Raw genomic sequence first — 27,799 nt, forward strand, 5'->3', positions numbered from 1 at the left:
ACAAGCCTGTCATGGCTATCCTTACCTGTTTCTATATAAATAAAAGATTTGCTGAAAAAAGAATTAATGACTCCTATGGAGGATTAGCGACTATCCCCAGCATTTTGCAATTCTTATTCATCAATTAAAGTTGTTATCTGGAAAGAAACATGTAGTGTAAGTAAACAAACATCACTTCATTTAGTCAGCCCAGTTGCCCAGAACTTGTTTATAATTTAAAGTAGACAAGTCTTCATTAAGACAGATGCCCATGATTTCAGTAAAGATTTAAATGAATTTTTTTTTCCTGTGATAGATCTCCTGATAGTCAATACTGAATAATAGGTTTAGTCTGATCAGCTATTTCTGACCTTGTTCAGACCTACTTACTATAACCTATTGGAGAACAAAAATGTATTCCCAACCAGACATGAACACACAATCTGAACTGTAAAAGAGGGGGAGAGGAAAGAAAAAAAAGGTAGTTGTGCCTGGAAGACATTATTACAGAAGTTTCAGACCAGATAATCTAAACCAGGATCTTGGCCCTTGGTTTCCCTATGTGGACGGTTTCTATCAAAATGACCTTGGACTATATCCAGCTTGCTAGGAGTGCTTAATTAAGCTGTCGTAACTACTACAGTGTTGAAAGGTGAAGAGAGCAACGTGCTACCTAGACTGCCAGACACTCTCTCATATACCATTGATGGGAGAAAAGTATCTGCGCTACCCAGGATAGAGCACCTAAAACAGTCAGTCTGCCACACCAGGCAGGCAGGCACATATGGCAGACTGTGTGAACATGCCTTTTTGACTTCAGTTTTTCATATGTGCTGAAGGGGAGTCATGCTTTCAATTTTTCATGTAAAACATCTCCTGCTAACCCTGCTGCTCTCCCTTCTGCTAACTTACATACATCCACAGACTAAACAACAATGCACCAAAATGCTTGTCACAAATACTTAAACGAAAAACAGAATTTAAAGTGACTCTGTTGTTAGAGACACCACACTGGGGCTCCTGCAAGATCTGGAATTTTCTTGTACCATATTTATGCATGGCATATGCAAGTCCCATTTCTGTAACTAGAGACATTCAAGATACCTTATTCTAAACAGCTACAACTTTCCCATGTATGGCTCCACCCTGAGAGTTATATATTAATGACTTAAGCCAAGCATGTCATTAGTATCTTTAACCACAAGATTTCTCTAGCTACATAGGTCTCCTGAGACCTAATTAAATAAAAAGTATCAATATATATGGTATTACAGGGAGCAAGTTGCAAATATTTCTAAAAAGCCTGGAAAAATAGACACACACAGAGGAACCACAGAATGACAGAATCATAGCATAGTTAGGGTTGGAAAGGACCTTAAGATCATCTAGTTCCAACCCCCCTGCCATGGGCAGGGACACCTCACACTAAACCATGTCACCCAAGGCTCTGTCCAACCTGGCCTTGAACAGTGCCAGGGATGGAGCACCCAAGTGCACAGAGGAATTCGAGATATCTAGTTATGTTACAGCTATGTAAATCACAGAAGGGTTGAGGTTGGAAGAAAGCTCTGGAAATCATTAGGCCAACCTCCCTACTAAAGCAGGTTTACCTGGCGCAGATTGCACAGGATCGCATCCAGGCAGAACTTTAGTATCTCCAGAGAAGGAGAATCCGCCTCTCTGGGCAGTCTGTTCCAGTGCTCTGCCACCCTCAAAGTAAAGTTTTCCCTCATATTCAGCTAGAACTTCCTGTGTTTTAGCTTGTGCCCATTGCCCCTTATCCTTTCACTGGACACTACTGAAAATAGTCTGGCCCCATCCTCTTGACACCAACCCTTAAGATACCTGTATGCTGTGATAAGTTCCCCTCTCAGTTGCCACTTCTCCAGACTAAAAAGGCCCAGCTCCTCAGTCTTTCCTCATGAGAGAGATGCTCCAGTCCTCTAGCCATCTTCATAGCCCTCTGCTGGACCCTCTCCAGTAACTCCTTATCTTTCTTGCACTGGGGAGCCCAGAACTGGACACAGTACTCCAGATGCAGCCTCACCAGAGCAGATGGGGAAGAACACCTCCCTCAACCCGCTGGCCACACTCCTCCCAATGCACACCAGGATATCACTGGCCTTCTTGGAACATTGTGGCTCATGGGCAACTTGACCAGGACTCCCAGGTCCTTCTCTGCAGAGCTGCTTTCCAGTAGGTCAGTCCCCAGCCTCTACTGGTGCAAGGACTTCTTTCTTCCCAAGTACAGGCAGGACACTTCACTTGCCTTTGTTGAACTTCATTAGATTCCTCTTTACCCAGCTCTCTACCCTATCCAGGTCTTGCTGAATGGCAAGCAGCACACCCCTCACTGTGAAGCACAATAAATTGGTTGTTGTTAGCTCTGTGCTGCCATAGCTGTATTACTGCCCCAACCATTGGTGCTTTACGGCTACATTAGGCTCCATTCAAATTCCTCACGGAAAAATAGCCGCATTTTTTTATAGCAAGACATGCAGAGCTGATGACAACACAGAAAACAAAAACTCAACTATTCCTGATCACAGGCTTTTTTTCTTAAAGCTCATGCTGGTTCACTTCAGTGAGGCAGACTGTCTAGCAGGAACGGTTGATAGGTGCTTCACCAGGAAGTTGGTGGTGTTATCATGTTTACCTCCTTCAGATGGAAAAAAACTAAACCAAGACAAAGCGATTTAAAATTTTTTATGATGACTCGGTGTTATTGACACAATTATAATCCTATAAACTACTCCTATATCCTGATCTGGACTTCCTTCCCTCTTTCCTGCTGCTGAGAGGTACAGAGATACCTCAAGCAACTTGGTGGAGAGCACACATTGATGAGTCTCTCCATTCATCTCTGCCCCTTGATTTTTTCCACCAGCACTTACTAAGGGCTAGAAGATGAAGGCAAGAAGCAAAGGAGGGAGCTACAAAAAAACACACACAAACAAAACAGCATTGGTGAGACCACACCTGGAGTAGTGTGTCCAGGTCCAGGCTCCTCCATACAAGAGAGATGGGTATACTGAAGAAAGTCCAGTGACGGGCCACAAAGATGGCTAATGGAATGGAGCATCTCTCCTATGAGAAAAGGCTGAGAGAGAGCTGGGACTGTTTGTTTAACCTTGAGAAGGCTCCAGGGGAATATCTTTAATGTGTACCTGAAGGGAGAATGTAAAGAGGACACAGCCAGGCCCTCGTCAGTGGTGTCCAGTGACAGGACTAGAGGAAATGTGAACAAACTGAAACACAGGAGGCTCCCTCTGAAGATCAGAAAACACTTTTTCCACTATGAGGGTGAGCGAGCACTGGGACAAGCTGCCCAGGAAGGTTGTGGAGTCTCCATCCATGGAGATACTCAGAAGTCACAAAAAACAGCTGAGACATCTCTGAGCTAGTCATGGGGAATAACACCATACAGAATTTCCAATTTAAGAAGGAAAAAATGTATTGCTTCTGCACTTTGGCTGCTGCAGAGAATCCACAGGAAGAGGCTTGTTAAGGGTGACTGTTTAACAAACCTACCTACATCCAGCCCTGGATGTGAGCACACCTGTATTTCAGAGTCACTAAACACCCAGTTTTAGGCATGAATAGTATACATGTACATTTGCAGTTGCAAATTAATCAAATACTAGCATTTGTTATGTGTAAAGCAGGTATTTTCAAAGCAATTTACGAGCTTTAGGCTAAACATCTATCTTTACCAGAAACTAGCTAAATATCACCTAAAATTTAAAGGCAGAGAAGCAAAATGTCAAGTGATTTGTCCAAGGATGGACTCCTGGCTCTGAAGTAAACCGCAGAGGCCGAATTTAATTTGCCTGTCTTTCAAGTCTGTTGTTCAAGTTACACTCACATGTGCTGTGCAATTTATTCACTTACATTGAAGTAAGAGGAACGAGGAAAACTCATTTCAAAATCTTAGGATTATTTTTTTACAGTGTTCTGCCAGAGGTAATTTGCAGAACAGTGATTGCAATAAGAAAATTACAATTCAAGTGAGAGTTTCCCAAAGAAGCAATCCTGATTTATGATTTTTAGACATGTTCCTGTATTAATCCAAGCTATGATAAAAACCACTATTGCTAAACAGTTATGTGTGACTCTCAGACCTTAAACAATGTCATTATTATTTTTTCTCTCTTTGCTCATTTTCTGAAATAAGGTAAGTAGTGATGACTCAGAGTAAACACTGAAAACACATCAATGTGCTCTCCCTACTGATTTCTAGGACTTAAAATAGCGTATTTCTAAAATAGGTGGGGTTTTCCCTTCACACAGCAAAATTAGCCCTATCAGCAGTGTGCCTGCTCCACACAGCACTGGAGTTTGTCTGATTCACAAGCAGTACTCAAATAGTAACTCTTCTCACACCTGAATGTCATTTGACTGCTTCAAGATCTTCCACTCCTTTAAAAGTTTAGCAGACAGACTTTCATACCTTTTAGAAGATAACACTACCCTGCAGGAGCCATGTGTATAGCTAGCATCTATCAACGTCATACTTAATATTCCATAAGAAGTGCTCCATCCTGCAAGAGGACATAAACAAACTCAAGGGAAGCAAAGATTTTATTTAAATAGACAACTGCAAAACTTTAGCCTGGAGAACACAAATGATAAATGCTGGATTTCCAAGGCAACCAAAACATGTGCTCTGGACATCACAACCAATTCGCTGGAATTATAAAGAGGTTTTCCATTTGTTGTAAGGATATTTTCAAAGAGACAAATCTATGAAGAGCGAAAGAGCCAAGTTTTGAGTTTCTCAAGAAAGTTAAAACCAGCTACTTGACTGCGAAAATTTAAAAGTTGCATGGAATAGAGTGAATGAAACTCAATGATTTTCCTTAAACGACCCATCGTCAGGAAAATTCCCTTCCTCTGAATTACTCTGCTATAAATGAGCTTTCCAATGATCAGTTTGTTCTCAAAAGAAATAATAATTAATCCTACACTTAACATCACAGTGTCTGATCAATCTACTACAACAGAGCCCAAAGTTTCTATCAGGAAAGACTGATAGGAGAGCCAAAACACCAACGTGCCCCATCCCTGATTAGAAACAAGTCAGTGATATCAGCTCTCACTCATGTATCTACAGCCAGGGTCCCCTGGAATGGCAGTGGTGGGATGTGGCCAGAGATTTCCAGTACCCTTGGCCCTGGCAAAGTCCACCTGAGGGATCAGGAGCAGAGGGCTGGCAACTATGGGAAATGATCTGCTGGGCCAAGCATAGCCTGCGGGCACAGGAGAGCCAGCTAGGCCTCCCAAACTGGCCAGCACTATGTTACATTTCCATTATTCCTTATGCAGCAACCCAAAGAGGTGTTGGGAGTAAATTATAGATGCTTTTGCTTTGGGACATTAATGCAGAGTACAATTAACCAGGTAGCTGTGAAAAAGAGCTCTCGCATTCTGCTTATGTTTTGATGAACTATTCCAATTCTGTTCTGTTATCAGAGGTTTGTTTTGGAAACAAACACAAAAATCCCTACACAAACAAGTTACAGCCACAAATGAGGTTCTGGCCTGTAGCTTTTTATATTCTCCTACATTTATTAAATTAAATTGCTAACTATAATCAAATACCTCTACATTTCCAGGTATATGGCATTGTCGTGGTTTAAACCCAGGCAGACAGCTTGTTCACTCACTCCCCCCCTTCTTGCCCTCCCCCTACTCCCGGAGGGACGGAGAGGAGAATCGAAAAGAATGCAACTCCCACAGGTTGAGATAAGAACAGTTTAGTAACTAAGGTATAACACAAATCACTGCTGCTGCCACCAATAATAACAATGATAAGGGAAATAACAAGGGAAGAGAATACAACATCTCACCACCAGCTGACTGATAACTTGCTCCCCCAGCCCGAACAAGCACCGACCGATACCTCCTCCAACCCTGCAGTCTCCCAGCCCTTCCGGGGAACTCTCAGTTACAACCTGGGCATGCCGTGCTGTGGTACGGAATACCTCTTTGGTCAGTTTGGGTCAGGTGTCCTGTCTCTGCTTCCTCCTGGCTTTCCCTCCTCCCTGGCAGAGCACGAGGCTCACAAAGTCCTTGGCCAAACCAAAACATCATTGTTATCAGCTCTGTTCCCAGGCCGAAAGTCAAAACACAGCACTGCACCAGCTACTAAGAAGGAGAAAAATGACTGCTACTGCTGAACCCAGGACAGGCATAAAAAACCCACCTCAAAAGATCACAAAAGATCCTCTATGTTAATTCCAGTAGCTCTTAAGAGGTACAAGCATCTGCCTGAACTGCTAAAATGCAGTGTGAAAGACACTCAATATCCCAAGTCAGAACATTAAGCAAACACTCATTCCAACATGAGAGGACCACAGCTACATGGTTTTATTACTGATGTCAAAAATACACCATTTATCATTATGTCATGAAATGACACATTTTTATTTGTTTTTAACCTGAAGTGGTCATAAACCCCAGCACTGTCTGTTGATAACTGATCCTTAAGTGTTATCATCTTTGTTTGGTTAGAGTTTGTGGAAGATGGCAAGAAAAATGATTATCAGTGCATTATTACGCACTCAGAGTAAGCTAATAATACAGGCTTGTTTCAACACAGGAACAAGAAGAAAACAAAAGAGGACACCCCATGCAAAAGCTAGTAGTAACAGTCTGTGGACTTCCACTATTAAAAGAGTTACAGTAACACTTCAGACACTAACATTTTTGCAAACGTGTGTGTGTGCTTGCGGGGACATATATGTGTGCATACATAATGCACACAATGATCACATGAAGTTATGTTTCTCTATTACTCTAAGGGTTGGGTTTTTTAAGAAGGTTTTACTAAATTCCTCTAAGAGGTGTTCTAATCACGCTGTTCCGTTTTATCAGTAACCTCCCAACTAAGATAAAAATCAAGTTTTATATGCATAGCTAGAATGCCTCAAACTAATTTAAAGTTGTTTGAAATTAATGGGAACTTAAAATTAAATCCTGAGATTCTTCACTGTCACTCTTTTCACTCACTTTGTCCTTCAGTGACTCAAGTAATTGTTTGTGTGGGAAGATAAAACAAATGCTTTTTCCACAGCGCAAAGCATATGGCTTCATGGACTATAGATCTGTACAGTCAGAAGTTTTACATTGATTCTAGCTTTTACTGAGCAATAAAACTATTCTTCAAGCTTTACGTAGGCTACCTATTCTATTTTATCACTGAGTCAAGCAAACATCTTTCAAGTCTGGTTGCCAAAATAACACCTAAAAAGTGCATCCATATTTTCTCTGAACTATCTTGATTTAAAAAAAATAAGAAATAAAAACCCAAATGATATTTTGGGTTGGACTTAACAAAACATTTTCTTTGAATGGATTACAGCACCTCAGTTTCAGGGACCTCTAGAGATATCAAAGAAGAAAAAAAGAAAAGGAGAATTAAAATGAAAATTAAAAAAAACACAAACCCACACAATTTATGGTGGACTTCTTACTTTTTTTATTGATGTTATTCCACTTTGCTTAACTATGTAGTAGAAAGCTGACTGGAATAAGATGCCCCACCTGCCTGAGAAAAGTGTACTAAACATTAAACTAGTTTCTGTGACACAGAATACTTCGATACTTTTTAAAAGCTAAATTAGCATCAAGAAAAGAGACTGAGAGTCTGAAACCCTAACGCCATCCTTCAGTCATCTAGGTTATTTCTAAGGTACCTAAAACTGTCAGACCCAGAGCTTCATTCTCTGTAAAAACTAGTAAGTTACTACACAGGGTACAATGAAATGTAGAGATTGGGCAAAAACTTAGTGAGAGAGATTTGCAACCCTTTACAAAGATCTACAAACATGTAAGTGGTTAAAAATGAAATCAGTCCAGTAAACCTTTAAAGTTGGAAACTGTCTTTGGCTTGTCAGCTTTATAAACAAATAATCAATCCATCACCTATTTACTACAATGCCATATTGTTTACTGCTTTGGAGAAACTAAGTTCTTTTCAGTTGCCTTGCTTGGTTTGTGGAAGTTTGTGTGAGTCGCACACACAAATGAGTTCAATGTGCAGACAGCTGCATTTAAATTATCTTCCTCAACAACAACTTCTACGTTTCCTGCATCTCCAAAACATGGCTGCTTGGAATTAAAAAAGAAAAAAAAAAAAAAAAAAGAAAAAAAAAAGGAAAAGGGAGGAAAAAATCCAAAATAACTAAATTAATTACTTTAAATGTGTTGTAGAACCCAGAATGCCATAAAAGGCACTTTCATACTTCAAAGAGCAACTTCAATAATCAAAACAAAACATTTGCAATTGCCAGTTATATGCAAAGAATGCGCCGCATTTTAACATGTGAAATGCATTTGGATGCCCTATGGTAGAGTTCATACACACGTTTTTCAGTCTCACTGCTTTTCCACAAAGCTCCTTGGGTCTTGACTCTGTCACGAGTGGTGTGCGGGTGCAAGAATCCATCCCTTTTCCTTATAGCTGAGTGCTTGAGCCCCAGGCTGAACAATCACAAACTCTTCTGTCGAATACCAATGCCATGCAACAGCACAGAGTTATTAGCAGTTTTCTTCTCGTCTTCTCTGACACCATCAACTTACTTCAAATGTTGTTTTACACAAATACTTGATAGAAAGTGACAGAACATGTTAGCGTGTTGGGGGTTTTGTTTTGTTTTTTAAGCTAGCTCTTTTGATGGATATTACATTACATTACAATGACATGTTTTGAACTGTACAAAAGAACTGGTTTGGCAACATCCCCACAAACATACAATTAAGGGCAGTCCTGTAAGCTCCTTCCTCGTAGTCCATCTACATTACAAAGTATGAGGCAAATTCTGCATTATCTGGAAGCATGGTTTTGCTTAACCTCAAGTCTGAATTGCCTAATAACAGTCAATATTTTCAGCATCATCACAGTGCTATAAACATGACAAGGAAAGTAAATTCTATTTTGTCTAGCAAATAGTACCTCACCACTTGAAGAGCCTGCAGAAAAATGTGATTTAGAAGCAGAACTGGTGAGTACTAAAGTTCAACAACGGAAAGAACAGCTCCGACAAACTCAAAGCTGACCGATAAACTCTGAGGGATATTAAAAGTAAATATTAAAAAAAAAAATAAAATCTTTAGTTTCCATCTTACCACTTCGTAATCCTCACTGCCGAATAGGTACATCGCTACACCTCCACAGCCTGACGCTCCAGCGCGCCCGGACCGCCTAAAGTAAGGTCTCCGACTGCATCTTCAACTTCTTGCTTTCCAGCCCGGCGGGCTTCAGCGCTGCGATGCAGTCCCAGCGCGTCTTTCCCACGCTCAAACCGCTCTTTAAGTGCTGTTTTCGCGCACGAAAACAAAACCTCTTGCTGCAAAGGGCCGAGGAAACGACGGTCCGGCAGGCTGCCCCGAAGACGGAACTCCCCAGGCGGAGAGGAGGCAGGGAAAAAAGGATGGGACAGGGGGAGGGAGGGAAAGGAGAAAGAGGAGGAAGGCAGCGGAGGGAGCAGCGGCGGCGGCAGCAGCAGCAGCCCGCCCTCCCCTCCCGCCCGTCCGGCTGCAGGGCCGCGCTGTCGGCTCCGCGCGGGGCCCAGCCGCTCATTCAGGCTCCTGCTCCGCGTCACGTTCTGCTGGCTCTGCCCTGATTGGCTGCGGGAGAAGCGGGGTCGGCCCGGGCAGCGGCGGGAGCACGGCCGGACGGTGCCGGGATCGGGATCGGGATCGTGCTGGGAGCTGGGAGCGGATCGCCCAGAGGCAGAGGGTGAAGCGGTCCGGTAAAGCGCGAACAAGCACAGCCAGCTGAACTTGGAGGGGGTCAGAAGGCGCTCACAATCGCACTTCACAAATGTATTCCCTACTCCTCTGGTAGCTCTGCAAAAACCATGGAGCTCTCTCACCACCCACCTCTATTGAGAAATAAAGATCAGTCCAGGACAGTTTTCTGTTGCTATGTTTCACTCACTCCATTGCTTCCTTCTAGGACTACACAGCACAACTTTAACATGAGGGCGCTCCGGTAACAGGAAAGTTATACCCGCTACCTCCACAGCCCAGGAAGCACACCCAACATAGGATGCCGTGCCATGACAGGAGATCCCTAGGCCCTACCTTGCTCCTGGCCAACTTCCAGTCCAGGTAGAGCAGGTGAGAAGAGTAAAAGCAGCCAAAGAGTGGGATAAAATGCAAAACAGTAGAAGACTTAAAAGTATAACTCACCAACATCATTCCCAATCTAATATTTAAATGGAGCTAACCATTCTATGATGCTATGATTGAAGATGGTTCAGGAATACAGCATAAGTAATCCAGGCATACATAGATACTGCCCTCCTGGAAAGGCTGTCCTTCACAAACTAGGGAAGAGGCCACAGGCTGGTATCAAGTAACACAACCCTGATGGAAAAAGCTTTGAAACAGCACACAGAAACCCATCCCCTCTCTGCTCAGCCCTCTAAATTCCTTACAGTTCACATTGCTGCTATCACTATAATTCATAATCAGAACTGTACTTAAACTCTAGGGAAAATTATGGAATATGGCATGTCATGAAGACACGACTGTCATGTCTGTATCTGTAATTGTGTTAACATACACAACATGTCATGGCAAGATATGTCATTAAATAGCATGAACGCACACAGCACTGAAAAACAGTTTGTATTACCCACCTGCCTTCTCTTCCGTAGGAAAGAGCACAAGACCCGTTTCCTAACAAAACCACCAAATGAAGCAGTTCAAATACATTGCAAACATCCTCCCTGTTCCTCTTACTGCTTATTTTAAATACCTCTTGTCTTGACTATCTCAGTTACTTTGTGTGAGTTAGTAGGTTATTCATCTCTCAATCTGCCTTCTCTGTCAAAACAGACCATTGGTACTCTCTTGATTGTATGTGATGTGACTCTCGAGTCTGGGTTTTTAAAGCTCTTGTAGGTATTCACAAGCAGAGTTAAAACCAAGCTATATACTCTTGGAAAGAGCAAATCAGAAATCAGAAATCATTAATTTTACTTCCAACCATATGTTTACAAAATAGCAGTAGTTTAAATAGACAGCAGCCAAAGTGGTCACTTCACATTATATCAATTGCAAAGTATGCTTCAAACAAGTAATATCATAATACTGTGTTCCCAGAACGTAAATAAAAATATGCACTATTCCAGCACGGAGGCAAATAGCAGACATAAGGAACCACAAACGGAATGTGATAATCCCTTGTCCAAATCGGGTGCCATTATTGATGCTGAGTGCGTGTGGTTACACACACTTGTAAGTTTACTGCCTAAACTTTATTGCACAGCTTTTTTAACACCACCTGTCAGTACTAGGCAAAGCTAGTGTCCTCACCCATTACTTCACTTGTCTGATACAGCTCTTGTAAGCAACTGAAGTTTGGATGCCATAACTTGATTGCTCTCTTCTTGGATATGACTCTCTCAACCAAACTTGGAAAAAAAAAGAAAAATCAGCAGGAATGTCACAACTGCTCATACTGTCACGAATAAAGCAAACACACTGCTTTCTATGTATTAAAAATTATGTTTGTTTGTTTTTTTTTTTTTTTATAGTTTTATCAGCTCCTGTACTTTGGCTATGAATACAAAATCAGCAAGGATTGCAGTTCACATCTACTCAATAGTGACAGGGCATTATTCAGACTGTCACCATAAGTGACTTTCATGTCACAAGTAATTCTCACTACAGACAGTACAAGCAGTCAGAGTCTGGCAGCTTGGACAGTAAATAAGCTGAATTGCTCATTGCTCTCCTGAACTGAAACATCATGACAGGTACCCACGTCTATCTCAGGGCTCCACAAAGCAAATCTGTATGTAGCTTTTATGGCTCAAGAGTTAAAGTCTCCAAAGATGCCACCCCTATTAAGCACGCTTAAACTTAGCACAGCACTTCTGGATGACCTGTGTTCTACTCCCAGCTAAGCAACAGCAGTGGGTTTTCGCTATGCTTCCTTCCTCTAATGGCACAGTGTGGCACTCGACTGGTCAGCACAGTGCAGACAGCGTGTCACTGCTGCTGACCCTTGCAGTGAGGCAGTACATACAAGAATGTTATGATCCACATAGAAAAAGTGAGCACAGAAGTGGAAATGGGAGAGACAGAGAAGTAGGCTGAAAAAAAAAAGAATTTTTGAGCAATGGGAATGGAAAGGTAATGAGAATGGGAAGAGCAGAATACCATAGCGCAGAAAAGGAAGGAAGCAGTGTGACTGTGTGACCTACTAGAAGCAAGCCAGAAGACACAAATTAAGATTAGCGAAAAAACATTCATGATAGGCAGGAAACATAATAGGATTTGAATAGGACCTGCACAAGGACAGCTGGCTACCTGACTTGCCTGAACTAGGGAAGAGGGGAATGGTAAGGACCAGCACAGAGATGCTGAGATGGGGTACCTGGGCAGAACTGACTGATCAAGCCGATAGGGGCTACTACAAAACCTGCAGAATGGAGACTTCAGCAAGAAACAAAGTTTAGGATTGTAACAGAACTGAGATAAAAATAGAAAGTGTCAAAACCACAGCAATGGCTCTATAGAAAAAGAAGATAGAACAAAGCTAAGAGTAGAATCGCTCCTCCTTCACTGGTACTTCCCAGCACCAGACCCATGCTTGAAGATGTATCACACAGTTACACAAACTTGATGAAGTCTGAGCTTTAAGAACCAGCCTTCAGACCAAAGGAAAACAAAGTACCCTGGAGGCTTGATCATGAGAGTCAAGACTGCAGTCCGAAATTATGTGTAAATTACAAGAATGAAAGAAATAACTTCTTTAGTTTTCTACTGTATACAAATACTGTTAGAGTAGCCCATGCTCATCTGTAGAATTGAGGACAGCAACAGCAACACTAAACATCTGTCAACAGAGGCAAGCAAGTACAAATGGAGGTGTGTCAATATGTGTGGGCTTTTTCTCTGATTGTTTCTGTACGTAAATTTTGTTCCTTTTGCAAAAGTCTATTAATATGTATAATAGCTGATGGGATGGAGTAAAGATGACAGAGCCAGACTCTTCTCAGTGGCTCACAGTGAAAGAGCAAGAAGCATTGGCCATAGATTGAAACAGAGCAAATTCCATTTAAACATTTTTTGGTAGTGGTAGGGTTTGGTTTGGTTTGGTGTTTTGTTGTTGTTGTTGTTACCATTATAAATATTTTACTGTGAAGGTGACTGCCACAGGCTGCCCACAGAGGTGATAGAGTCTCCATCCTCAGAGATATTCAAAAGCCATCTGGACATGGTCCTCAGCAACTGGCTGTAGGTGGCCTTGCTCCAAGCAGGTGACTGGACAGCTCCAGAGGTGCCTTCCTACCTCAATCACTCGGTAAAACTGTAACAAATTCCTGTCAAAAATACCTGATTCACATTGATATTTTCATCATATTGATGTTTCCATCTCTCCATTTTAATTTTTAAAGATTAAGCATAATGACTTTTCAAATCATCTAGGAGGATAGCATTTACCTCTGGTATTTAAACTCTGACCCATGTCTTTCAAGCATAGCTATGAATTGTCTACACTATAAATAACTTTGTATATCATACTACTTCAACATAGTGCCTCGGGGAAAACAAATGGAAAAAAATGCTGACATGGTTGCCAAGGTTAATAGCCTAAACAGACGTCCCTTGATAAACAACAATCTTTCAGCTTGAATCCAACAGTAACAATATTTCTTTCTTCAGGAACTGCAACAGAAAGCAATTGACTCTCTCTTAACTAATTCAGATTCAAATTAAAACCCCAGAGAGGAACGTCAACAGCTTGTAACTCTCTTTTGCGCAGCTAGCAACAAGAATTTTCTCCAGTAAACAGGAGTGTTTCATTCTTAAGGGAACTTCAGCAAAGCTTCTATTTTCATTTACCTGCGGCAAAAAAACCTCTGAAGAACTTGTCCCTTTTTACAGACAGGACCAAACAGCAGGAGCTATTTGGCTTTAAACTACCTAACATCCAAACTATTATAAATTAAATAAAATTCATTTAAAATAAAGCACTAAATAATTGCTTAACACTGTTACTTAAATGGGAAAATTATGATTATCAAGTAATTTTTCAGTTTTTCCTAGGATTTTCAGTTCTCCTACTGATTTTCTCCCATGGTGGTCAGGATAACTGTAGGTACCACACTTACAGCAGCATAAAATGTGGCTTGCTTATACCTCCAGGCATGTCATTGCCCTGAAAGAGCTACAGGTAAGATCTGAAGCCCAGGACTTCTTGCTCCTCTGAGCATCAGCACATTATGAAAGGTGGTTTTTTCCAATTCTTCTCATTGCCACGCCTCTGAAAGCTGTATGGTCTCAACTGCAGTTTCATCAGTTAAGAATAACTGGGAAATAAGACTCTGTGTTCTAAGAAACATCCAAGCATTTTATGAAAATGGTAAGGCTGTCTCAGCAAGGGAGACTGAAAGCAAGTTAACCCAGAAGAGTTAACAGTTTCATCATAGCACTGTGCTGCTCATATACTTCCAAGACAGGTAAGTAATTCAATTTGGGTTTCCCAGACTCCTGTTAAACAGCCCTATCTGTATGCTTGGGGAGGTAAGGAGGATGGAGGGGCCAGGACATGATTTGGACGTCCTCATTTGCTTCTTTTGAATGACACCTTTCTTTTTCAATCACCCCCTAAAAACCAGCATGTTTTGGATCAAGTTAAAGGGTTTTTTTGTTTGTTTTAATTTTCAAACCAGCAAAAGTGTTGCGCAGCATCCCAGAATATGGTGCGGATTCCAAACCATCAAGACGCTCTGTGGTCATCTCCAGCAGACTCTGTATTTCTTTTCTGAAGGTACTGGTTTACATATAGCCATAAAATCAAACTCCATCTCTTTCCATAAAATCCCATACATTATTTAGGATGATGAAAACTCTCTTTTACAGATGGCATACATCTGAAAGAGGGTTGATAAGTAACATTTTGTTCTATGAGATTTAATTTAGGTATATAATAAACCAATGTCAACTAAATCAAGATGCAATAATGAAACACTTCTTTAAGATTGTCACTTCTTAAATCTCAAAAACAAGCTTAAAATGAATGAATAATAAAATAAAATCTGAAACTATGCTCATGGAACTACTGGAATGCTATTTAAATTTTATTTTTAAACACTAAAGCTGCTTATCATTTGCAGATTGTTATTGGTTATTATGGTTACCATTCTCCAACACAATCCAATCTGCCTGCAGTCTTCTATTTCAGGATACAGCAGTGATAACATTAACAGCAGACTAAACTTCTCAGCTTGCAAACATACATACATTAGGGGCACATGCTATCTCCTCCTGCACTGAAAGATAACATGAGTATGTTCTCAGAGTGTCACAGAAATAACAAGCTGCCATTCTTCTTTCAGTCAGATGTTAAAACATTTAACCCAACTCACAGTGAGTGTCGGGAACATTGCAAAGGTTTAAAACCATTCGTTTTATGGATAGATAATACAAATACCTCTGCATCACCTGGATATTGGAAAGGTGCTATAAACACCATAAAACTGGAAGATCTGCCCACAGGTGATTGTTTCCATGTGTGGGCAAGATCGCTTCTGTTTATTTTTCAAATGTGATGCAGTCACGGGTAACATCTTCTTGTAGCCTTGCAGCAGTGAAGCAAGAGAATGGGAATACAGACAGAAAGAAAAGTCAAGTTCTCAACATGCTGTTGCTGGTCTAGGATGCTTACATGTGTTGCCTGCAACCAAATGTGCAGCCAAACACTTCTGAAACAGCTGTGAATTTTGTCAGAGCTTTAAGTGGTTGGGAATAAAGGCTTCAACAACCACATCTGAAAGACTTAATACCCTGAAGATTAAAAGCAAAATGTTCCTTTTACTGTATTTATGAATTGCAAGAAGAGAAATGCATATGCTTTTGAGCACAATAAAGTCAATAACAGAATCAATCTTCATAGTTAACACTAAGATCTTGAAGTAAAATATATAAAACTTACAGAACCTGCAAAAACAACCTGTGATGGCTATAGTGGCTTAAAAAATACAGCTTTCTAGTAAAAAGTTGCTAATTTAACTCTATAATGTCACCACTATATGCTGCTACAATAAATGGTACATTAAATAAACACTGGGATTTAATCTCGGTGAAAGGCTTTTAGCTCTCACACTCGGCACACATCTGCTTCTGTGTGCACCAGAATGTTTCAAGCACCACGAGCAGCCCAATGATCACCAGATGATGATTTCCCAGAGCTGGTGACTGAGGAGTAACTGGCCTGTAGCTTCCTACAGGAGCTACCACAAACTACCATGGATATTAACCACTTCTGGACACATCCACATCCTGAAAACTGTGCTTAAGTTACAGGTTGTCCTCTGGGTGCTATTGCTGTGCAATTCCCATACCTGGGACATTGACTTACCAACTGATACTTCACAGAAGAGAGGTCCAAGCCTCTACTCCTTTAAAACTGCTTTGGTTTTTAAAACAAAGTAATAATTCAGGTACCAAGTCCAACCATGTAGAACTTGCTTGTAAAACTTGAGCTATTGATACCTTCAAATTCTGCTTTCATTTCAGAAACAGAAGTGCATCTGATCAACAGAGCCACAACAGCAGGCCACAGGAGGCATTCTGGCACACTTTGCCTTTGTTTATGCATTTTTGGCACAAGCCATCATTCCACAATTTCATTAATTTAAGTAACTGATTCTCACCACAGGTTGTGGTTTCTTTGGCTTTGTCACTTCTTCAAATCTCAGTTGCCACTTCTCATTTTTACTGTGTTTAAAACCTTCAATATTTTTGATGTTCACATTTTTAGCAATCCTAAAAGCTTTATTAATTATGTTAATTTTTTGGTCAAGACTGGCTTGTATAATTTAACAAGTTCTAGTGAAATGAGCTGTGATGAAATACGAAAGCTGGGAAACTTGTCTCTGCAGAAAGAACTACGTATCACTTGAGACTCACTTCAGAGCTCAGAATAGAAATTAATTGGAATTTAGGCATCACATGTGCTACTGTAATGACCTCTCTCACCTATGAGGATGGGTGTCACCCTGGCACTGCAGGAACATTCTTCAGTTTAATGAGCAGGGAGCCAGATGTGTAACACTGGCTACTATCAGTGCACTGAGATGAAAACACAGTGAGAAGAAAACAGTATGTTAGCTAAGTGGAGTCAGTAGTTTGCACTGTAGTGCATCTGTACAGCAAGTTGTTCCTTACAAAGAACTAATGCAACATGTTACAACAACATTTTCAGAACTGCCCTGATGAGATGAAGCATTAAGGTAAGATACTTTTAGTCAATCTTCCTTGTCCACTCGAATTGACAGAATCTTGTTAGCAGAGAGCAAGAACGCGAACACTTAGAGCAGGATGGAAAGGTCTTCCCTTTCCTACAATGAGATTATACATAGTTTTTTCCCAAGTTATATTCTCCTACATTGGTGTAGAAACGTGATTTTTCAATTACATTTTTCTGTTTGGTACATTTTCCCTTCCTCCCCCCCTTGCTATGATTCACAATTAGTGTTCATATAAAGAACACTGTGAACAGCCTGGTCCCCCAGTGCTGACAATTCTGAAAGCTCATGCATCAAACCAAAGAGCATACCTCAAATTGCATTTTATGTCGGGCTTGCCTTCTCTGTCCAAGTCTGCAGAGCTCTGATACTCCAAGAAAGGCACTCCCGCATTTTCTAGATCCCAGTTAGAGTTTTAAAGGTGAACCTGTTCATGTGATTCGTCAGTCACCCCCCACTATCTTTTTCATGTTCAAATCCATGATACTAAGGGGAGTTGTGTGAGAATTTCTGAAGTCACCGAGGAACTCATCCTAAGTACAAAAAAATTACTAGACAATTGATTCACCATGATGTAAAAGTCATATAAGAAAAAGAAGAATTCTGATCAAATGCTAATTGTTGATCTTAATATGGTAGTGATCTATAAAAAGACAGTATTTTGAATTAAAGGTACAAGAATTTCTCCTCTCCTAACTCACGAAACTGAACCTAAATTGTATATCATGTTGTGCACGACATGAATGGAACAATGGATTTACACTAAAGAAGCATCAATGCAGAAAGTTTCTTTTAAGATTTAAGGAGGAAATGATTCTCTGAAGCAGTTTAGTTCAGACACCTTAAGCTTCTCCTAAAATTAAAAAACTTCTGCCATTACAGTGCTAGATGCTTTAAGTCTATACAAATTCTAACGAAGCTGGGAGATCCACTTGAAAGCACAGTGATAGATGCTGATCACATTTTCCCAACAGCAAATATTCAGCCAGAAAATATCACAATGTTCTGGGAACTCACTGTTTGAATTTGGCAGAAAGTTATCAAAGTGCTTAGTTTGAAATTGATTTTTTTAGCAATCCATTGTAGTGTAAACTATCAAAACTATTATATAATTAAGCATTAACCTTATAAAGTTCAAATGTTACTTTTTTGAATGTCTTATACATATTCAGTTACAAGTTTCTAGAAAGCAAATACTGAAGAGATTCCTCTTTCAAATAATGCTATGATTTGAAAACACTTGTTTCAGTATTACATTTATTAAAAGGCAAAAAAAAATGCATATTTTATTATCAAATAACTGTAAAGTGTATGTGAATGTGACATAAAAAGAAACCAGAAACTTTCAATAAAAGTCACTGGATACTGCTTGAATAAACAAGCAAAATCATAGAATGGTTTGGGTTGGAAGGGACCTTTGAAGGTCATCTAGTCTAACTCTTGAATCATAAGGTTCTTAAGAGGGAAAAACGTAAAGCCCAAGTGTGTCTGGGTCACACAGATTTTCAAAGAAACTCTATGCTTATGAGCTGAGCTGCGGAACTGCAGACTTACATGACTGGGGGGAGCTGCACAGAAACAATAATACATACTTGACTGAGGACTTTTGTCAAACTAAGACACTAAGTTACTACTGCAACCATGAGCCAGTCTTTCTACCACCATCCTTTGATGAGCATGAGCCTACTCAACGTGAAATTTAGCTTTTATACACAAAATTGCTAGCAGAGCTTTAAAATGGTATCTTTTTTCCCTCTGATACTAATATTCTACTAATACCATTAACTATCAAGCTAATAATTTTTAAGGGATGAGTATTCTAAACCATCAGTCTGTCAGCATCCTTTTGGCTGCCTCAACACATCCAGAAAAAAAAACCCTAGAAATTTATATCCTCTAAAATACTGCAAAATGCAATGCATCATTAATGACGAGCTGAAGAAAAACAAGTTGTTTTGTGAACAGCAGAAGTAATGAAGCCTGGTTTCCCACACACACCTCCACAATACCTTCAGCTCGCTCTCATTTTCCCTACACACCACATGCTCTGTACCCTCAGTTCCCTTCCCCAAACTCCCCTTTCCATGAGTTGCTGGTTGAACAAGAGGCAGCATTTGTTTCAGTTACTCTGGAGTTAAACTCGTGCTCATCAGCTGGCTGGATGCTATCTTTTGGATACCAGAGGAGCCCAGAGAGTGCCTTGACTCTCACACACTGGCATGTAGAGTAAATGGCTCTAACAGCTCCACCCAGCCCCAAGAAGGTCTGTTATAAGCACTCAGAGACCTCTGCAAGACTGATTTAAATTGGCCATTGGTTTGGAGTTACTGAGAAGCACAACTAACAGATGGAAAGTGGGATTGCATAAATCTTGTCTTAGGAAATCAACCTAAAAAATCAGAACAGTTATACAAAGACTGTCCATACGCTTTAATACTCAGACGCTTGTTTAAATATAAGATGATGGCATGAGCAGAAATGTAAACATTTAGTCTGTCAGTCAGTATGGAGAATTTCAAACTATCTTTTCCACAGAACAGTGGTTGCTGTTATTAAGCAGTTGCAAGTATGATATAAACCATAGGCTTTCATACAGTGTACGTGCAGCACCAGTGGCACATAGAAATTTGCATCGTGTTTTCAAAATTATAATGCCTTCTGTATTTTGTCCCACAGCAAAACAAAGAAAGAACTGCTCCCAACTAACCATCCCAATAGTTTAATAGCCAACAAATCGATCTCTGAATGCAGTGGAAATTTCAAGGCACTGCACCTCCCCTCCTTTTGCACCCTTTTCATGCCGTACTTCCACACTATCCACCCTGGGGAGCAAATAGCAAAATTCACCCTTTCAAGTTTATGAATTTCTAGGCCCATTCACTTGAAAACTGAATAAAAAATAGCAATTATATATTCCACTGATGCTAAAAACATAAATTCAAAAACCTCTGGGTAAACTGGCAAAAGACAAGATGTCACTTCTCTGCGTAGTGGGTGAGGTAAGGACAAAATGACAGCCTCAGGAGACTGTAAGGAATTACTGTGCTTGATGTGCTTACCCTTTTTGGCAGTTACCAAAATTTCCATATTGAAGAATATCTATGTCACAAGGACTGTGTTGGTGGTGAAAATGTTTCCATGGTTATGCAATAAGTATTATTTTTTTTCATCCTACTGTAACACTTTATTTGACTCAAATACTTCAGGGATCAACGTACTACAAGGGACATCCTGAAATTTGGAAATTTGGGAGAAAAAAGCACCTAGTAAATTTATCTAAATTTCTGTTCAATTATGCAATTCATATCCACTTTTGATACAACATCTGTCATTAAGACTATCAATAGTCAATTTACTTAATTATACATGCCAAGAAATACGAAAGTTCTCAAGCTATATCTTATTTTACTCCTCCCAATCTTCCCATTGCTTTCTTCCCAGCCTTTTGAACAATTCCTTTTTTTCCACTTAGGTAATGTTTGAAGACAAGTACCAGTAAAAGTAAGATAATCTGCAAGCACAGCTTCCTGTAAAATGCTTCTGAACAAGAAGTGACTACAGCCAAAATTGACATTAGCAAAGCTAAACCGTCTTCTTCCCTTCATGACAAAATGACCTAGGATAGAAACTGAGGAAACATGAGAACAGTCATCAACCATCATGTTGAAGGAAGAGTTGACCAAATGTTCCAAAATTCATAAAAACAATATTTTTCAATTGATTTTTCTTTTCATTTTACACCCTTTTCCACCAAAAAAAAAATATTCTTCATTTTCTCCCATTTACAATTGTATTGGGATTGTCAGAAAACCTCAAAATGCATTAATTCATCACAACTCATAAGAACTGCTTGGAAAAGATACATACTAAAACTTAAACTTTAAACTACATGGATTACATAAGAAAAGGCTAAAGGCACCTATAGCTATGGTTGGACTTGATGATCTAAGGGTCTTTCCCAAACTGAATGATGTTGTTCAACTTGTAGCTTTTATGTTGTTCTGAACATCCATTCTGAAAACAAGTCCAGTAAAGTTATGGAACTTGTGTGCTTTCCTACTTCATGGCACACTTCCTGTAAGAGCCACTGTTGCATTATTCTCCCTAGAAACATACAACCACCTTCCAATTTGAGTATGGAAAAGTTGTCCATAACAGGAGGATAGAATGGATGTTTGCAATAAACAGCTTCCTATGTGGATATCCCTAAATAATCCAGGAATAGGAATGATTTCCTTCTAGAAGAAAGCTGTGGTGCAGCTGCTACACCAGACACCATCCCTGTGTTTTCCTGGAATAACTCTGGAAAGCTGCTGTCATGCCTATGGTACGCCTCTTTCTATGCAACTATAATTGAACCTCTCATAAAGGTTATAGAAAGCACCAAGTTTAAGCCAAACATTTGGCTTAAGTTTGTATCTATGTTACTTTTCTTATTTTACTCTACCTCCTCTGTTTTCTACAGTGTAAAACAGAAACCAAAGCACATCCAATTCTAACATTTATAAAATATTTGCCATTTATTTATATTTTATTTCAGAAGCACAGCTGTAGTGGGATATCTGCTACTGTAAGTCCATGGCTCCAGGATACACATACCTGGTCAAATGCTGCCAAATCAAAACTCATTAGTGTGTTGCAAACTAACCCAAACCAAAAATAATACAGAGTGTAACTTCTGTGTCTGTGAAAAGAATGTACTTCAAACTACTGCCAGCAGAGATCCCCATTGCTCTCGTACTGAGGAGAAGACAATTTAACACAATCCCCCAAAACATACAACAGCACAGTATTTCTTTCTAACTGTTTCAAGAGGGTTATAGACAGAGGCACTCTCAGCGATACCTGTGAGTGCTTTCCTGTCCCCTCAACTCTAGTTTTTTGAACTTTTTCAACATGACAGCAAGGTAGTATGTTTTAAAAAAGGAGCTTAAAAAGTATAATTTGGACTTCCACAAAATGCTGGCACATTTTTCAACCACATTTCAGCTTGGCTAGATGCGAGCAAAGTCCCCCAGTTTAACCGTAATCAGGTTAACTTGCAAGGCAGCCTGTAAATTGAATTGTAAAATTAAAGGGCTCCCAAGCACCTGGCCTGCACTCTTTCAACATATGCTTACCCCAGGAGTATTTTGCTTAGCTTGAGGAGACATCAGGCGTCTGTCAAGCATGTCAGCCTCACTTCAAGCAGCCCGGCCCTTCCAGCAGCAGCAACACTTCTTACAGGAGCAAAGCAGTGCACCAGCGAAAACTTCAGCTCAGCCTGCGTTAACCATGTTTTGAAATATTTGTCCATCCAAGGCCTGGTTTAAAGCGCCCAGCTTTTGTCTGTATGCAGCGATACTGTTTGCTGGCGATCTCCCTCAGCTGTTGATCTGATTCAGTCCCTATGTTAGGTTACAGCTCAGCAGAGAGCCCGTCACCATCAATTACCAAGGAGGAGTGGGAGGGTTCTGCGCTCCCAGTGACGACAGACGCTGTAGAAGCAAAGCCTGCACACTTGCTGGAGTAACACAACATCTTACTAATCTCGGATGCACGCCTTGCAGCACGCGTGGCCTCCTGCTAACACGCGACAACTGGCTGTGCAGTCAGAAGCAAATAATGGAGAAGTATCTGAACATGAACACTGGATAATTGATTTCTTGGTGTTTGTGGAGAGGGGGTTTGTTAGTTCTCCTCCCTGACATCCTCCCTAGCCCTGGGACAGAGATATCAGGCACTGGAATTTCAAGTTGGAAATCTCATTTTAAGTTGGAAATCTCCCCTGTAAAATAAAAATTATGTTTCACCTTAATTAAGGTAGAAGATGTATTCTGATACATTCAAATGACCATTAACCATGATTCTTCAGAAAAACTACCATCCTTAAAAAGACCTAATTAGACCCATCAGCATGGAAGTACTTCCATGCATTAGCCAGACCACTGAAATCATCAGGAAAATTCACGTGCATATTATTATTGGCCCTGATGAGTTTAAGAGTTTGCAAGATTAAGGTTAACTGTCTTAAAGTAAGAGCACAGGTTAAATGCAAATAAGAATGAAGGATACATGCTTGTATTGGTTAGAGGCTTACAGAGGTGTAGTAAAAAGAAGTAAGGAGCAGACAGCAAGAGGAGTAAGAAACAGGCATGGAATAGTATAAAGATAGCTGTGGAGAAGCAGCTTCCTGCTGCTGCTACCATCGAGATGATAAATGATGAGGCAATGACTCCTGAGAATAGCAACAAGCACAAACATTTTTTTCAGCTCCAGTTGCACAATGAACTACACAATCCTCTCTGCTTAATCCTAGAGACTGGTCTTTAATAGGCATGGTAGGCAAGCAAAGGCCCATAAAGTCAAAACTCTGGTCCATAAGAATTGACAACATGGCCTATTTCCAAAGGCCAGATCAGTAACACTGAAGGCAGACTCATTAAAGTCAATGGTAGTTGGAGAGGAAAGGGCACACATGTCTCACAAAAAGAATAAAACCAGAGATTTTATATATTTTTTTTTTTCAATAAAAACTTTAGACTGGCTTTAATTTATATTAACCCCTTCTCATCTTTTCACATGGCTACTTTTAAGGTGTACCAAGATCAATATAAAGTTACCCACTTCCTTCTCCCTATCACTTAAAATGTGATTTCTTTTTTATACTAGTTGCATACAGTATTGTTAACAAGTCTAACTCACTAAAACTAGAAGTGACTTTTGGTTGACACATGATCAGGTGGTTGGTTTTTGCAAGAGGAGTCTGAGAATGCAGGATTGTTAAAATTTTACCACTGTCTCAGAAACTAGTATTCCTATTAGGTCCAATTCAGATGCCAAACTAGAATTAAATAAGTAGAAATCTTGCATAAGTTATTTATAACAGCCAAACACTTATTTCTCATGAAACAGATATTTCTGTTTACCTGAAATAGATTCAGCAAAGGAAAATACACCATACACTGACAACTCTCTATAATCTGACATGCATAAGGCACTTCTAAGATGCATTATTAAACTGGAAATTTTGAAACAACTACTGTTTTGAAACAATTCCTGTTTTCTGATGCAATTCTGTAATAATAAAGTTGGGGATTTTTTACAGTACAATTACTGAGCTAGCTTTTGGGCAAAATTAGCATCCTTAAAAAGTTTAACACATGCTGTGGAACATGAATACCTTAGGGCAAATCAAAACTCTGAAGAATATACAATCACAGTCCCAGCTGGAATATTGCAATTAGGACAGGGCAGCTCTGATTCCAGAGGCTGATTTTCTGCCCTTCAGCAGATTTTGCAGAATACTGAAACTAAGCTTGCAAGACCAGGCTGTCATCATGGCAAATTTTGCCATCACAATATTGAAACAAAAAAAACCTTTGTACTAGAAAACACAGTAATAAGATCATTTCAACTGCAGGAACAGCAAGAGAAATTCCGTGGTGGGAAGCTCCCTAAATCTTCCAGCCATAGAAAAGAAATCACCTCTTCTTCTTTCCTTTTTTTCTTTTTTAAACTTCTGAGAAGCAGACAGCGACGGAACTAGTGTACAGTAAATGCTAGATGACTTCTGCCCTTTTCTGCCCAAGACGGTGAATCATCTCCTAAGAACTACCAGGTCTGTTAAAAGCTGCCTGCAGTGCATATCCTGACCAATTCATTAAGGTGCCTTTGAACAAAAGTGACTAACCTCAGCCACTTACAGAAAAATATGAGGGCTTTACTAAGAGAACAGGAACACAGTCCAGCCAATGATGAGCAGATCATTGCTTGATCTGCTTGACCCTTGCAGATCAATAGGCCCTAACATATCCACCTGAGGGCGTTAAGAGAGCTGGCTAATGTTGTTACAAGACTAGAAGGCAGCAAATATCACCCATCTATACAAGAAGGGCTCAAAGGAAGATCTAGGGAATTATAGGCTTATCAGTCTTACTTCATGCCCTGGGAAGACAGATACAAAGATGTCATTGTCCCACTCTACTCAACACTTGTCAGGCCACACTGGAATACTGCGTTCAGTTTTGGTACCCACTACATAAAAATATGTGGAAAGGCTGGAGAGGATCCAGAGAAGGGACACAAAGATATCAAAGGACTGGAAAACCTGAGATACAAGGAAAGGCTGAGAACTGGGTTTGCTCAGCTTTGAGAAAAGAAGGCTCGGGGAGATGTTACCACCATGTTCCAGTATTCAAAGAGTGGCTACAAAGAAGACAGAGACTCCCTTTTTACAAGAAGTCACATGGAAAAGATGAGGGGCAACAGGTACAAGTTCCTCCTGGGGAGATTCTGACCGGACACAAGAGGAACATTTTTCACAATGACACCAATCAGCCATTGGAATAATCTCCCCAGGGAAGTGATGGATTCCCCAGCACTGGGCGCTTCAGATTTGGATGGACAGGGCGCTGGGACATCTAGTCTAGGTCATGCTTTGTCAAGAAAGATTGGGCCAGGTGATCCTTAAGGTCCCTTCCAACCTGGTATTCTATGACTCCATGCTTACTATTGTTATCATTCTTTAATCCTGTATAGTAGTAACAGCGGAGTAGCTTTAACATTGTATCTCAATACTCCATTTTTACAGTGTTTTCATCAGAAATCTCAATTAATTTTAAACACAACCTTATAAAATTTCACTGTGGTTGGACCATAAATGCCATTATGCCATATGAAAACAGAAGCACTGACTAAGTGCTCAGCAGCATACTAATAGAAACTTGCTTGTAAATGTTTAAGGTTTTTTGATTGTATCTTTTTTGCCTACTCAAAGAAGATATGTGGACTCTGCCTCTTTCCCTATCATGTTGAAAATGGATGTTTATCTAAAACGGTTCTTGTTGACAAACCAGATCAAAATGAGTTGTTAGAGATCACAACAGTCAGTAACTCAGAAGTAATAAAAGCTTAGACCTATGAGTAATTTTTCTCATCACCAAGTTATTGTGCATCAGCTGATCCATATGTGAACATGTGGGCACGCTTGGCATATGGCTAACAAATTAAGGCAATTTATTGTAATTCTGCCTCATCATGGATTATGCTATCTGGCATTTGCTGATGGATAAATACACAAAAAGATAATGCACAGCTATGTTTTACAGATAAAATGCACAGTAAGAGTGCCTGCCTTACCACAAACTGCACCTTCATATTCCTTATTTTTGACAAGCTAACTAGAGGAATTTGTCTTGCAGACTTGCTCCTGAGAGCAAACTGTTGCACCTTCATGCTGATTTCTTGACTTCAGGCACACACTGCTCTACAAAAAAAACAACTTAATAAAAAATGTGGCATTCCACCAGTCTAAATAGAGTCTCCCTTTTACATGACACTGCATTACTGATTGACACTCATCCACAAAGCAGGATCAGTGTGCAATAGTATTCAAGGTTAGGTGCTGGTTAGGAAAGCAGGATTCACAGAGTGCCTACAGATCAGTTTTCATTTCTGCAGAGAAGGATCTTCAGCACTAGATGAAAATTTAAGTTCGCTGATGGCACTGAAAGAAGTTTTACAAAATGTACAGGAATGTAAAACATAAACTTCACATAAACCAGCTAAACTAGCATTTTAAATAAATCAACGTCACTGCTGAGAGCAAAGCTTTTGGTCCTCTCCACTCCTGCCCCCATCCCTGGTACTTCCCGTCATCCCTTCCCTCCCCTCCGCTGATCCCAACACATGTCAGACTCTCCCCAACCCAGAAGAGCAGTGACATATGTGGCACAGTAGAAAACTACTTGTTTTGGGTTTATTGTTTTGTTTTGTTTTTTTTCTTTTTTTTTCTTATTTCTTTGTTGTGTTTTTTTTTTCTGCCAGGTCAATAAGGTGAAATAGCTGAACAGCAGCAGGGGAAAGGATGCTGGTAGTGGTGGGGTAGCAAGCCTCCACCACCCAAGCCTCACTGCAAAGCATGACAAGACAACCCACCACAGGCCTAACTGCCTTTGTGAGCTTGATTTCTATTTTGTAATGCATAACAATAGATATGAAATGTAGTGCTGTATCAGTTCAAAAGCAGAAGAGACATCTGCTTCAAAACAAGTATCTCACACTTAAAACATTGATAATTAACCACCCCCACACAAACACTCAAATAAACAGAAAAAAAAAAAAAGAGCTTTAAGATATATACAGTTGTGCTTAACATTGAAATGAAGTCTTTTTATTTTTACTAAAAATAATTCATGTCTCATTTTTTCCACTTCAAATTTCAACTCCAGCCATGGTGAACAAGGCCCACCTCATCATCCATACATTTTGATTTTATACTTATGATAGCGACACACATTGTTGGTTTATTGCACTCTCCTTGGATGTTAATTCTCCTGAAAATGGTCTTGCTGGTGCCATCTGAAGCCCACAAGGCTCCCTTCGGTTGGCTTTAGGTTAGGCCTTTACATAATGGTAACATCTGGGGCCCATTTCTACTGTGGAAGTTCCAACAGAAACATTTATGTGTGTAAAAATTCATTTCTGTTTAACAGATGGCTGTATTCTGGAAAAGCAGAATTGATACTCAGTTCTGTTCAACTGAACACACAAGTTAATGCACAGTC

At 40.1% G+C, this 27,799-nt stretch overlaps 1 protein-coding gene across 8 annotated transcripts in view; it reads right to left on the reverse strand.

The window, feature by feature from the left end:
- The window catches only part of CACNB2 (calcium voltage-gated channel auxiliary subunit beta 2), a 252,517-nt gene that overhangs the window by 103,802 nt on the left and 120,916 nt on the right, over window positions 1-27,799 (reverse strand). Inside the window, exon 1 of one of the 8 annotated variants that reach the window (XM_062633681.1) lies at window positions 9,109-9,452. The exons of the other annotated variants lie outside the window; for them this stretch is intronic. Within the exon in view, the coding sequence (XP_062489665.1) occupies window positions 9,109-9,141 (33 nt within the window). The 5' untranslated portion in view covers window positions 9,142-9,452. Of the gene's footprint in view, window positions 1-9,108; window positions 9,453-27,799 lie in introns of those variants that run through there. 8 annotated transcript variants of the gene reach the window in all.

Source organism: Pezoporus occidentalis, unplaced genomic scaffold (assembly GCF_034315485.1).
Source record: "Pezoporus occidentalis ecotype Australia unplaced genomic scaffold, CSIRO_AGI_Poc_V1 ctg40, whole genome shotgun sequence".
NCBI lineage: Eukaryota > Metazoa > Chordata > Aves > Psittaciformes > Psittacidae > Pezoporus > Pezoporus occidentalis.